The 13,914-nt window shown below is 34.1% G+C and overlaps 3 protein-coding genes across 4 annotated transcripts in view; 1 reads left to right on the top strand and 2 right to left on the bottom strand.

The window, feature by feature from the left end:
* Positions 1 to 2,486, bottom strand: part of LOC107479202 (DEAD-box ATP-dependent RNA helicase 17-like) — a 7,064-nt gene extending 4,578 nt beyond the window's left edge. The window contains 4 exon segments of the mRNA XM_052258934.1: positions 479 to 588; positions 696 to 768; positions 938 to 1,133; positions 2,217 to 2,486. Of these exon segments, the coding sequence (XP_052114894.1) occupies positions 479 to 588; positions 696 to 768; positions 938 to 1,109 (355 nt within the window). The 5' untranslated portion in view covers positions 1,110 to 1,133; positions 2,217 to 2,486.
* Positions 2,487 to 2,972: 486 nt separating this feature from the next.
* LOC107479203 (uncharacterized) lies at positions 2,973 to 7,283 on the top strand. 2 transcript variants are annotated; one of them, XM_016099342.3, is made up of 7 exons: positions 2,973 to 3,375; positions 4,603 to 4,696; positions 4,892 to 5,010; positions 5,139 to 5,219; positions 5,677 to 5,766; positions 6,007 to 6,097; positions 6,995 to 7,283. In XM_016099342.3, the coding sequence occupies exons 1-6, from the start codon at positions 3,088 to 3,090 to the stop codon at positions 6,061 to 6,063; spliced, it is 729 nt and encodes a 242-aa protein (XP_015954828.1). In that variant the 5' UTR covers positions 2,973 to 3,087; the 3' UTR covers positions 6,064 to 6,097; positions 6,995 to 7,283. The 2 variants fall into 2 exon arrangements, with proteins under 2 accessions (XP_015954828.1, XP_015954829.1); XM_016099343.3 differs by having other exon boundaries at positions 3,033 to 3,375; positions 6,007 to 6,081.
* Positions 7,284 to 9,427: 2,144 nt separating this feature from the next.
* LOC107479204 (C-type lectin receptor-like tyrosine-protein kinase At1g52310) lies at positions 9,428 to 13,228 on the bottom strand. Its single transcript, XM_016099344.3, has 5 exons — positions 12,800 to 13,228; positions 12,676 to 12,718; positions 11,794 to 12,213; positions 10,992 to 11,553; positions 9,428 to 10,223 (listed from the first exon to the last, which is right to left on the bottom strand). Exons 1-5 carry the CDS (start codon positions 12,881 to 12,883, stop codon positions 9,692 to 9,694), a joined length of 1,641 nt encoding a protein of 546 aa, XP_015954830.1. The 5' UTR covers positions 12,884 to 13,228; the 3' UTR covers positions 9,428 to 9,691.
* Positions 13,229 to 13,914: the final 686 nt, after the last annotated feature.

The raw sequence follows: 13,914 nt of genomic DNA on the forward strand, positions 1-13,914 counted from the left end.
CTATATTCAGTGAAGTATCAAAAACTTACGAGCAAGATATATATCACGAAGAATATCATTGAGACAGAGAGAAGAATATTTACAAGATGGAGGGTAAGAGATCCTCCATATAAGAGCAAAAACAATCCAAAGGAGAGCTATCGATGTAGTGTAGCTTTAAAATCTCTCAACATGTCTGGGAGGGAAAGACTTATATTATGAGCTTTATACAAAATAGATGCTAGAAGGTCTAATCTTATCCCATAAAACTTGCTTGTCTGAATTTAAGGTGCGACAATAGTGCTCCAACCAAAAGAGAAACTTTCTATGTTCACCTTTTCCCATTTGAAAGCATTATTTCAACTTTCAAGCTATAGCAGTATGCTCAAATCCAGGGCAATGTGACATGATACACAGTAACAAGCATGCATAATTGTTATCTGTCTGTGACAAATAAATGGAGAGAAATTGAACAAATAGGTATAAAAAAAAGACTTACCAAATGTTCCATCAGAGCGTTGTATGCGAGTATCATAATTCTGCAAGTGATGAATAAGTGGAGCTAAGTAGGCAACTGTCTTCCCTGTGCCTGTGGCAGCATTAATAAGTCTAAAATTTTATCATTAAGGAACCCAGAAATAAGAAGATATAGCATGTGCTAAAGCAAAGAAGATGAAGGAAGATTTCTAAATCCAGAGAGAAGGAAAAAAGGATACGCATGACGGCCAGCGAGAATAACAGGAATGGCTTGAGCTTGCACCAGAGTTGGAACCTCGAATCCCAATTTTTCTAACAACAAAAAACATATAAACTCTTTTCCCATTTGGAACAAAAAAATGGGGAAATTGTAGGTTACTCTTAAGCTCAATCTAACCAGGCATGCTTCTGTGACACTAGGAATGAAAATTTATGAAAGAAATAAAAATCAGAGAAAGCAGGAGAGCAAGAGAGGAAATACCACGCAGTTCATCGCATAAGGAAGGGTGAAGGCCAAGGCTAGAGAAGGAGCAAGAAGCAAAAACGCTGTCATTTCCTATGGTTGCATTGCTGGCAGCATTGCCAACATCTTTCTTCTCATTCTTATTTTCCATCACTTTCTTGCTGCCTTTTTCGCTCTTCTTCATCCCCATTTTTTTTCTTTCAAATTCTCAACTCTATAGCACCATTACACCAAGGGTTTAACTAAAATTAGAGATGGAAGATATTGCAATAGTAGTAGTAGTAGTAGTAGTAATAATAATAATAATAATAATAATAATTAATAATAATAATAATAATAATAATAATGATGATGATGATGATGATAACAATAATAACAATAATAACAATAATAACAATAACAATAATAACAATAATAACAAGAATAACAATAACAATAATAATAAGAATAACAATAACAATAATAACAATAATAACAACAATAACAACAATAACAATAACAATAATAACAATAATAACAATAATAATAATAATAACCAGGATTCCTACAGTTACAGCTAATGAACGTTGTGCCAGAGTAATACACTCCCCTCTTAGATTCTTTAATTGTGCTGCAGGAGTTGTGCATTATTGACTAGAGAATAGTAAAAGAACAAACAATATTTGATTCAAGAGTCACACCATCATCAAAACTAGAATAACTCAATAAGCAATTCTACAAACTCTAAAACCCTAAACCCTTATCCAATGCCATACCAACTCAGATGACAAAACAGCATAAAGCTTGGTCGAGACCTAATACAACTCGTGAATTTATTCTCAATTATAGTTTACAATCGAAGCTGCAACAAACACAAGTATTAGTATAATTTTCTGATTATGCCTCATTGATTATCATATTGACAGTTCCATTTTTTTAATTGTTAAAAAAAAGCTTTCATTTTAATAAAAATATGCTATGTATATCAGCCATACAAATATCAATAACAAACTCTCTGGTTTTCTATTTTTTTTTTGTTGAAAAACAAACATGAAAAGGACTTCGATGCTCAATCACAAAAGGTGCTGCATGAAACATATTGGCAAAAGAGAATTCAACACAAAGATCAATTACTATTGTAGATATTGATTCAAGAAGAATAAGCTAATAACATTAACTGATATGGTACCATAAGTAAGAATGTAATGTAATAGCCAATTCAAGAGAACCATGAAATCAGAAATCACAAGCAAATAGCACCATAAAGAGCACAAATATAAAAGATCACAAAACTTGCCTCTTGGGAGAAGTCACGCACGAAAAAAGGGGCGGTTGATGCACCGAAGCAGTGGTGCATTCACTAGCGGCGGCGACGGGGAGGGAGCACTGACGCGGCGACAGTTTGGTTGGCTTCACTGCTTCACAGCTCGAAACACCTCAGCTGGTCTCTCTCCTCAGTTGCAGTTCACGTTAGGGGAAAGGCACGATAAAGAAATAGGGTTATATAAAGAAAAGGGCAACTTTGGAATATTATAGTTTAGACAGTGATGTTTTTGACATTTCAGAACATAAAAGCAAAATTCTAAACACAAAAGGGTAGAGAAATTTTCACATGTTCCGGTTACTTTTATTAGAATAACAATATTACTATACGGAAATCACAAATATGTTCTTTTTAGTTCAGATTAAAAATATTAAAATAAATATATAATAATTAATTATTACTAACATTATCTAAATAACTTACTTGTTTAATTTTTTAAATTTTGGCATCGCAGTTGATTATTGCCCGCTGCTGCTGCTTGGTGGGTCTTGGAGGTGAAAAAGTGTGGCTGGTGATTGTTTTCGAAAGGGAAAGGGAAAGTTTGAGAGTGAATGAGTGAGAGGGAAGTGAGAGCGAGAGTGACGAAAGTGAATGAAATGCTGAGAGTGAGAGCGCGCGACCTATTTGGAGAAAGAGGGGGGAGTCGCAACGAGTCACGTGTCTGCACCGCAGCAACGCGTGTCGCGCATGCAGTATAAATTGTATTTTCTTTGGTTGCGAAATAAAAAAAAAAAAAACTCGATATTTTTTGTTAGTTGATGTACAATGCTAGGGGCAGACGGGTAGCTGTGAAACAATTAAAATTTTGAGCTCACACTTCTTTGTTCCTTCACTCCTTGGTAATCAAGAATCGTTTTTTGTTGAGATGAGGACGATAAACGAAGTAATCGAAGTGGATGGGTTAGAGGCGAGGTTATTGGACTTGGAGGGCGGTGAGAGTGAAGCGGTGCTTTATGCGGCGTCGTTTGTAGAAAGCGAAGAGAGGTTTGTGAAATACAACACAGTGCAATGGGTGCTTTACTCGCTTCTTCTCATATTGGCATGGGGAATTGGCTTCCTCATGTTGCTCTATCTTCCTGTTAGGAGGTTTGTGCTCAGAACCGACATACGCTCCAGAAAGCTCTACCTCACTCCTAATTCCATTGTTTACAAGGTCTAATTCAAATCCTTTTCTTCTTCTTCTTTCTTCCAATTTTTCTGCACTTTGAATCAACTAATTTTATACCTAGATTAGTTCACAAAATTATCCAAAATATTCGACAAAACTATCCAATGAATTATCCATCGGATTGTTTTGTTCAACTAATCTTGTCTTTGAGGAATATTGAGTTAGTTTACAATTACATCTTTCTAAAACTTTTAGTTCAAATTTTCATTTTATTTATTTATTTTTGGTAATAATGTAGTCTTTATCTTTAGGAAATTTAATTCGGAGTGCATTATATATCGTATTCTCATGAGGCGAATTAGGTTGTTCGGGATTTAAAAGTTAAAATTTGGAGTGTTTATAGGGAAGACCAGTGTCACTTCTTATAAAAGGAGGACAATGTATATTTCTACAAATGATGGGGTGCATTATTCCTAATCTCAATTTTCAAGGGAAGTGAGTGTAAATTACTTGTTCTCTTCTCATTATTATTAGTTTTTAAAAGCTGAAAGGAAGGATTTCATAACAGAGATAACAGAGAGGTGAAGAATTGATGAAGAATAATCTGAATACTGTTATCTTGATTGAGTTGGAAAATACATAGGACAAATATCCTTGTATTGGAGCTGATAGTTACACATCTATTACAGATAACAGAATATAAGTAACAGAATTGAAAAGCCTGTGACTAACAGATTTGACTGTCTCAACAGAATTGACAGATTTAGTTATAATTATAATCACCTTTTTACTCTCCACAGATTTTGGTAAGGGAAAAGGGTTTTGCTTTCTGCATGGAGTAGGTACTTTCTGAGTGGTGGTCTACTAGTTAGTAGTGGTTAGTACGTAGTAAATAGTTGGGATTTTGGCAGTATAATTAGTCTCACTGGTAACGAAACAACCTCGTAATTTCATATTAGATGAGATCAATTACATGAATCAAACAAGCAGTTTGTCTTTTTGGACTCATCAATAAAAAAAAGGGAAACCCAGTGCAAGCATCCCGCATTAATGCAGGGTTTGTGGAAGGGCAGCACCCAAAGGGTGTAATGTGTACAACCTAACCTAATAATTACATCAGTGGCTGTTTCCACAGCTTGAATCCGTGACCTTGAGGTATGGTGGAAGGCTGAAAAAAGAATAAACTTGATTTTGATCACATGTCAATTTATTACGTTTGCATTTATTGATCCCTTGATGTGTTTTATACATATATTTGTTTGTTTAGTCCAGGTTACGAGGCCAGTACCATTTCCATGTTTTGGGGTCCTGCAGAAAGAGAAGCATGTTTTATTGCAGAATGTAGCTGATGTTGTCGTTGAACAAGGTGTGTAGAATTTGGAGTTCTCTTCTGTGTTCAACTAAGCTTTTGACCACATTATTTGTGGTTCTAGTTTCAAACTGTCTATTTTGGTAGGCCCTGTTTCTTGTTTTAGGCCTTCTGACCTTCAGCAATCGTTTTCGGGGGGTGCTATGGTTTTTGTTTCTGTTATTTCTATTGCCTGATTTCATCTATTCGCAGGATATTTGCAGTCACATTTTGGTGTTTATTCTCTTAGAATTGAAAATATTGGTGTACGAAGACCACCTAGTGATGATGTTAAAATCCAGGGTGTTGCAAATCCACATGCTTTCAGGAAGGTATTTGGTAGTGCCCAACCATGCACCGGTGATAAAATAATTTTTCTTTTGCTTGTTTTTTGTGTCACTATAAGTTGATAACATGGGTTAAGTGAAAATGCTTTTTGCATCCTTTGATTTCTTTACAGGCCATAATGATGCGCCTATCAAACATGAGAAATGAGATGTTCTCTACACAGGTTTCTACATTAGATGTTCCACATATGATGGTAGGTTATTTATTCTAGAGTAACATTATTGAACATAGTCATTATCGTATTCTATGCTGACATTACCATCCATCAAACGTGGATGAGGTGTGGACTCCATTGATCCATGGGTGTATGTCAGCTCAATGTATGGTGATAGCTATGTTGGCAATTGTTCCATACTGTGTGCTGGCTTGTGGTAATAAATAACTTGAATTCCCCACTATTTTTGGTCCTTTTTTTCTTGTCGGTAACCATTGATAAAGTTTAACCCAATAAAACTAAAGGGTGTGGTTCGCAGAATGTTTTCATTTTCTTGGGAAGATCTTTTAGGTAAGATTTCCACGAATGTGAAAACATTCCACAAACCACACCTGCTAAAGGGTGTTGATTATAGCTCCCATTGTTCTTGTTGTTTGCTTATTATATCCATCCTCTTTTTTTCCTTCACTCTGTCATTCGTTTCTTTCATCTGTAGATGTCTCCTTCAAAGTCATTGAGACAAGATTCCACTTCTGGAGAGCTGCTGCTGTTGCAGAAACTAGAGGAAGTTGGAAACTCTGTCAAGGTAGAAAAGTAAAGACAATATATTATTATATGTGCAGTAGTCAATTGCATGAACTTCAGGGTGAGGAGAAACACGAAGGTTAAGTATGGATTGAGACAGAAAATGAAATAAAAAACTTAAAAAGAAAATAGGGAATAAAAGACGGGGAAAAACAAGAAGAAAGAAAGAAGAAAAGATATTTAGTTGTATGTTTTGTTTATATTCTTTTGGCTAAGCACTGGTGATTTATGGTCACTGCAGAAAATTCAGTGTTTATTTGAGGAGCAACAATCTCATACAGCAGAATCTACAGATTGAAGTTTGTGAAAAGTTCAGGTAACCTATTTTCCAGGTAATGATAAACACTGTTAGGTGTTATAATTAAAGAAGGTATCATATTATATCTTAAATATATCATAGAATATCAAAGCATATCTGTGATGATTGCATATAATCCGTTTCCTTATTAAACTGGGAAGATTTTCTTGTCTATTAGATCAATAAATTGAAGAGATTATATGATATCTTCTTTATTTCTAACATTGTTATTGATTTGCTTACAGAAAATGATAAGAATAGTAACAGACAAATATTAGGAAAAATATTTGCCCATGTCAATTTTTGCAGTGTTGTTAGTGGCTTTCTAAAGAATTGGTGCACTTCTCTTTAGTATTTTATTGAGCTATCCAATAAAATTTTGCATTAGCTTATCTATTATTATGTTTTGGATTTTGCTAACTAGTGACCTAAGGGTGCAAAACGTGTTTAGGATTGAAAAAGCTAGAGTTCTAAGTTTTCAATGAAATTAAATCCATAAGAAGAGTAAAATTCTTATACTTTTGTATTCTTAAGGAGTGAACACTTGTTAGCGAAACCTTTATTGTTTACATTTATGGGGAAATAAAATGGTTTGTTAATACTGTAAAACATAGGGATCCACTTGGCGTTCTTCGTCTTTCTCGGAATATGATTCCCTTCACTGCATGTGAGTATAAGATTGTTTACTTTAATGTACAAAAAAAAAAATACTAAAGAGTGAAGAGAACACTAAGATTTCTAAATTTCAAGCAATACCAGGCAGTCATTTCTTTCTAAACCGGCAGCATAAGGCAGGTCTTTTACCATTTTTTGTCCAACATTCTTTTCCTGTTTTCCTTTCTGTCACTAGAAAATTTTGGTAGATCTTTTTGAAAATTGCTGCAAGAGAAGATATAGGGATGGTGAATTGGGTCTTGATTATCTGATGCAGGTAATGGAATAATCGGGTAATTTCAAATCCTCAATCAGTCTCCTGACTCTTCCAAGTTCCAAGCCTAATTGCTACGTTATTAACATAATAACATCCCATGCAACTATTGATGACACGCTAAGCATTATAGCTAGTCATCATTGTTTAAATTTGTACTTTCTTGTGTAAAATTGCGCTTAATTGCGCTGTGTATTAATGTTAAAAGAAAAGAAGAAATACCTTTATTGTTATACTAGTATGATGTATCAATGATTCCATTTTTATTTTATTTTATTTTATAGAGTAAATGGTCAAATTAGTCTCTGAAATATCACTCGTTCTTCAAATTAGTCTCCAAAAGGTTTTCTTAATTAAATTTGTCTTTTAAAGATTTTAAATTAGTCATGGTAGTGCTTCTATCCAAGGTAGTTAAAATCGCGACTCTACTTGTAGAATCGCACACGATTCTGCGATTTCGCTTCTCCCTCCCGTCTCGTTTATGCTACTCGTCTTCCAGGAAGCAACTCCGTGCTGAGTCGCCGAAGAAACACGCTCAAACACTGAAATCGCGAGTTTCTGTCGAGGTTGTGTTCCAGTTTCAAGAAAGTTCCAGAAGCGGTTTTCTTGGCCCAAATTGCAACTAAATCAAACTCTAGAACCCAATCTGAACCCAATCTGAAGTGAAGGTAAATGCTCCTGCAAATTCTTTCTGTAACTGCCTTTTCAGTTTTCACTTTATTCAATCTATTACTTTCCCTCCCTCTAAACTTTGAACTCCCTTCTGAAATCACCAAATCGGAGAAGAAAAATTGTGTTACCGTGACCCGTGAGGCTTGTTGTTACCGTGATCTGTGAGTGTATCTCTGCCTTTCTGGCTCTCTCTGACTGCATTGAAAGGTTGCTAACTTAGTGTTGCTGTTGCTCTGTATCCTTGGCTGCCGGTGTTCATGGTTGATTGTTGTTGCTTTCTGCACTCTTCGCCTTCCTTGTTTAGTGATTTTCCTTAAATCTTTTTTGCCTCTCCTGTTTAGTGATTGTTCATTTTAGTGGTTTGTGTTCACAAGTCACAACAAAACTGTTCTTCACTTCGTTGCAGGTTTTTTTTTTTTGCTGAATTTTGTTTAACCGAAAACTTGAATTGTTAATTTGTTATTATGGCATTGGACATAGTTCCTCAAAAACCAAATACTTCTGCTACAAAGTGAACGAATACACTCTATGAAGGACGATTGAAAATTTTATATTATGGTGTAATGCACAAGCAAAGGTAGCAGATCTTTTATGTCGTAATTAGTTGTTCATTGAAGTAGTTTAGTTGCTTTATTTATTACTTAACTTTATTTTATGTCGTATATAAATTTGAATTGTAAATTTGTGAGTTGTAAATTTGTGTTTTAATTTGTGATTGAACTTTGTGACTTGTGAATTTGTTATCTGATTTTTTATAATTTATAATTTTATATTTTACGAGTCACGTTTACGTTTCGTCTTATGATTCAACGACTTACTATTTTGTACTTACTTTTCGAGTCGAGGTAAAAACTATGAGTTTACTACTTTGCTTCTATCACTTTCTTTGTTGATGGTGTCAAAATTCATAGATGAATAACAATCATTTGAAGCTACTTGAATTAGATTGGATTGAAAAATAAAACCAAAAGAACAATTACCTAAATCAATCTCCTATAATTTTAAAATTGGATATTTTAGTCATTAAAAAATTATTATACAGATTTATCTCTAATATTTTTCTGTTAGATATAACATTTTTTGTCCATTTTACTTTTATTATATGTCAACCTTTATTATTGTTAGCTTAGCTTTGTGCATGTAAACGATGACAATACGATATTGATAAACTCTTTTCGTTAGAAACAAGTAAGGTGAATAATGATGCTTTAAAATCTAAATTAAAACATTTTTTTTGATACACATATTTTTTAAAATAGGACATCTTTTGATTGTATTAAATACAAAAATATCAAAAATTTTACCTGAATTTCTTGTAGAATAATTTTATTATTATTATTATGTCTAACGAAAAAAATGTTAGAAACTTATCTGTGCATTAATTTTGTTTAGAGACTAAAATATCTAAAATATTCCCTTTTAAAATTCTGTGAGAAATTGAATTGAAGACTTATTTGTCTGTTAGAGTAAAACATTGAAGATGTTTTTGTGTATTGATTTTTTTAGATACTAATATGTCTATTTTTAAAATCTTTAGAGACTAATTTAGATAATTACTCAAATCAAAATATTTAATTTAAATTGTAATAAATTTTATTCATTTTACATTTTAAATCGATCAAAATTATATTGGAAACATCATATCTTGTGAGTAAGAATTTAATTATCTTGGAGTTAGAAAAATGCCTTGGTTACAAAATAAACAAAATCTGCGTATATATACGTGGTGCTTTCTTGCTTCTAATGTAAACAAGATATGTAACAAAATAAAATTGTTTTCCAGTTTCATATTAGTGGGCCATGATTGTAATTTGATAAGAATGAGAAAAAGGTAGCATAAATACATCGCTAGTAACACACCTACACAGCTACACTACATGTACATATACAGGGTCCTGAAGAATTCACCTAATCTGACATTAGGTCCCTGTTAATAATTTAGCTAAGCTAATTCCAGCTTTAGGGAGCTTTAAAATACATACATAAATGTAAATACTCCGTTTGCGTTCGAAAATTACTAGGTTAGCTTTACTTTGCAGGTGGTTGGGAGAACTGTTGTAACTGAAGAACAACGTGAGACATTCTCGGGCGCATAGATGGGACATGCTGTGTGCAAGAATAGACAAGGTCCACCACCTTCTGAATGGTGCTAGCCTCTGGAATGATACTTGAAGATGATGATGATATATGAGGATCCAAGAGTTCAGGGTAGCGATTTGCTTGCACGAGGGGCGTCGCCCATTCAAATATACTCTGCCAACCCATGGAATCAACTGGTTGTGCAGGTCGGCGCCCAGTGACTATTTCGAGTAGTAGGACACCAAAACTATAGACATCACTCTTTGTTGTTAGCTCGTTTCGATACACAAACTCTGGAGCAAGATATCCGTGTGTTCCCCCTGCCATCACGGTCCGCTCCCGCTCATGCATTGCTTCATATGGTACAAACTTTGATAGGCCAACTCCCATTAGGTGTGCTCCGAACTCCTCGTCTAGCAGTACATTACTAGCTCGTATATCTCGATGCACAACTTGTGGCTTAACCTTGTCATGCAAAAACCTGTTGAAATGATGAGGAGAAAAGATACCTCTTAATTTTGTTTAATTTAGTGGTAATCCAACTCTGTAATAAAATCAGAATAATCAAAGGAAATCATTTGAGGGAATTAAAACTAGAAAAACCATTAAGAGGAAACTGAACATGGATAGATGCTAAAAACAATCTGGTCAAAATTTTCAGCTTCATGGAAAAGTTAGGCTAACATAGGAACACATTATCCATAAGAGTCACATTACATGGCCAATATTTTTGTAGCCAGCATAAGAAAAGACAAAGAAACCAACTAACCAAGTATGGAGTGAAAATCAGGTTAATGGCTACATGTTGGCTAAAAAATTATTGATCACCTAGACTTTCTCTAGAAGACCTTGAAGGTTGGTGCTACCTAGAACCCCATCAAAAATTAGAAGGACTTAACTATTTCTTCTTCACCAGGCCAGTAGTGATGATGTTTTGTACTCAACTCCACTAAAGCAAATGAATATTCAACAATGATAAGCCATTGCACTAAACTAAAATGTTCCAATATTTAATCTGCAATTTTACAAATGACCCAAGGTGGTAATTGAGTACAGATTATACAGAATACGTGCAACAATCAAGTGAAACTGACCTATAGTAGCAACTGAAAAAGGGAAACTTCAATCTTCAAGAAGATTTTCATTAATTAAGGTGAAAACATGCATCTAGATGTAAAGAAAGGAATGCTCAAGATTAACATGTGAAAAGTAACTAAGTTATCAAAGAAAAAGTATATTTTGAACATACGCAATCCCTTGAGCAAGCGTCGTGGCAATTTTCATCCTCATAGCCCAGTCTAAGCTACGGCCACCTCTTGGTATGTGATGTAGCCATTTATCTAAGGGCCCATTTGCTACAAACTCATAAACAATATATCGATCACCATGATCATAGCAGCACCCCATCACAGCTACTAGATTTGAATGGTGGAGCCTTGCAACTCTGCCAATCTCTGAATAGAATTCCTTTTTACGTTGGAAGCTTGACCTCTTTAATCTCTTAACTGCAACCTTTGAGCCATCTGGTAGGACCCCACTGTATGTACCACCTGTCTTGGCATCCCCAACAAGACGGTTACCTTCACTGAAATTCTTTGTAATAGACCTTAATTCATCTTTAGTAAAAACTTTCCATGATGGAAGAGAAGCTGCTGGGTCAGATAGCTTTCTAGACCGCCTTCTTTTCTTGCCCTGTTTATATACAAGGAGCCAAACCACCACGGCTAATGTTATCGAGAGTATCAATGCACTCACAACTGAAAGGATGATAAGGTATTCCCTGTGGCAATGCGTATGGTTACATTTCCTACCTGTGATTAGACAAAAATAATACACATTTTAGGAAGCAATCATGATTAAAAAATACATAGCAAAGTCATCATGGTGTAGAAATACCGAAAGAGGAGCATAAGCAACAATGCAACATATTTCTCACGAACAAAGAATGATAGACAAAACCATTTGTGTGAGAGAATAAAAACATTTATAATAAAAAATACATAGCGAATGTAAGATGAGAATTGCCAGAAAGGCATATAAGAGGAGCATACCTATATCAAGTACACATACAAAAGAATAAGGATTCTCGCATCTCTCACTCAAGAGAGATTTTGAGTTGTTAGTCATTAATGCACACAAATCGATAGTTCTATTCACACGACAAGATGGTTTACAGTTGGTTGGAACATCAGTCAAGGGAAAAAGGGACTGATTCCATTGAGAATTGTCAGACCACATCCATTGGTAACCAGATGTAGAATTGAGATTTCTTCCACCAATCCAGCAACTATTTATAAATTCACCGCATAGACTCTGAGCAAATTGTAGCTCCTGAACCGATACCAGTGATGCTAAATGGCCACCATACTTATTGCAACAGGTCTCTGAATCATTCCAAGATTGAGGCCTCCCAACATGGAGAAAACACTTGGTCTTATTAGGATCTATAACCCAACCAGTTGGGCATGGTGCTGAAAAAAAAAAAGGAAACAAAACATTTGAATGGCAGAGCATGAATAGTAGATAAATTACAGTTAAACTGCAATCACCATGTAACTTGAAACACCATTAGACGAAGTGGATTCGAATTTAGAAACAATACATATTAAATTACAAGCTGAGAAGCATTGTGTATACCCTTCCCTTTCAAAACATGCTATAAGATAAATGCACAAGAAGTTTGAAAAATGAGATTCCATTGCATCCTGTCATGAATCATGTCTAACCCTAGCCAATTTATGCTTAAATCTCTTTTCGTTCGCATTCAATTAAATCACTCACATGTTGCAAACTTGCAATATAAGAACATCATTACACAAGTAAATTACTTGATATTCTTCCGAAACAATTTTTCTTAAATATGACCTAGAGCCTTAAAATAAAATAAATTATGGAGCATATAGTGGTAACAATAAGTAACAAAGTGATCATACCTTCAGTATCTCGATTGAGCGAACCGCAAGTCTCATTAAGTGCCTACAAGCAAAACAAATCTTTGTGAAATAGACTTTCAGCTTTTCCCCAAATTCATTTATTAAAAAACAATCAGTGACTCACTGCACTAGAGGAAAGTCCAAGAAGAAGAGCCAGAAAAGCTACAGTAAGGACTAGCAATTTCAGAGCTATGGGTTTCACTTCCATCACAAAAAAAGGGTTTTGCAATCTTCAATTAACAAACTACACTATCTGCAAAGGGTGCACCCTAAACAAATAAGAAGAAGAAGAAGAAGAAGAAGAAGATGGAGCAGGAGAAGTTGAAGACTTCATTTTCCAAGTATGACTTGAGTGAGTGGTATTACTGAGAAATCTCCTCTTCTTTCAATTCCTTGCTATTTCTTTTCTTTCGCGTTCTGCTCGTCATTACTTTTCTATGGTTGGTTAGTTGGGTAGGTGCAGTGTGTAATTGCTCTCACAAGAAAATTCATTTCAGATCCATTTGCTAATGGCACAGTAAGCAAGGCCCGCTACGTTCGATGAGACAAACTTTGTAGGTGCAATTTAATGCCCTCATTTTTCGAAAGCCTTAATTATTCTAGATCACTACATTACATGTATATTAAAAATTACTAACTAAATTAGTTATTCGTATAAAATATATATTAAAAATAAATTAAATATATATATTTAAATATAAATAAATAATAATTAATTTAATAATTAATTTTTAGTGTTCTTAATACTTTTAAAAAAGTATTTGTATTATTTTATTTTTTTATAAAATTTTCTAATTTTTTTTGTATTTGAGATCTTATATTTATAGCAAAAGAGTATAAAAATATCTTTGATGAATAGTAAAATTTAATGAAAAATAAATTTTTTAAGTGATCACTTGAATTCGTGCTATTCTCCAATTTAATTAATCTTTTAAATTTCAATTGTGCTATATTAATCCTTTAGATTAATTTTCGAACATAATATTAGTTTCTAAATTTCTTTTCAGTGTTAGAATCAATGAACAGAATGATAAACTGGCTCTACCTTACCATGCTAAACGCTAAAACAGCTTGCTAACATGACAAAATTGTTATTTTTATCCAATTTGATCTCTCCCTTTTATAACCTAATTCATTTCTATTGTGAACTCTATTTCATCTCCTTCTTCTATTTTTTATTGAAGCATTCTCTTAAAGCTCATAACTGAAATGACAACACTTGAGTTTGGAAAAACTATG

The sequence above is a fragment of the Arachis duranensis genome, chromosome 3 (genome assembly GCF_000817695.3).
Source record: "Arachis duranensis cultivar V14167 chromosome 3, aradu.V14167.gnm2.J7QH, whole genome shotgun sequence".
NCBI lineage: Eukaryota > Viridiplantae > Streptophyta > Magnoliopsida > Fabales > Fabaceae > Arachis > Arachis duranensis.

Bases quoted from the DNA above. Each gene is read 5' to 3' on its own strand.
- LOC107479203 (XM_016099342.3), top strand. From the start codon at position 3,088: ATGAGGACGATAAACGAAGTAATCGAAGTGGATGGGTTAGAGGCGAGG. The intron at 3,376-4,602 runs GTCTAATTCAAA...TGTTTAGTCCAG, and splicing joins CTAATTCCATTGTTTACAAG to GTTACGAGGCCAGTACCATT. The intron at 5,011-5,138 runs GTATTTGGTAGT...ATTTCTTTACAG, and splicing joins ATCCACATGCTTTCAGGAAG to GCCATAATGATGCGCCTATC.
- LOC107479204 (XM_016099344.3), bottom strand. From the start codon at position 12,883: ATGGAAGTGAAACCCATAGCTCTGAAATTGCTAGTCCTTACTGTAGCT. The intron at 12,719-12,799 runs GTGAGTCACTGA...TTTTGCTTGTAG, and splicing joins TTGGACTTTCCTCTAGTGCA to GCACTTAATGAGACTTGCGG. The intron at 10,224-10,991 runs GTATGTTCAAAA...TCATTTCAACAG, and splicing joins ACGCTTGCTCAAGGGATTGC to GTTTTTGCATGACAAGGTTA.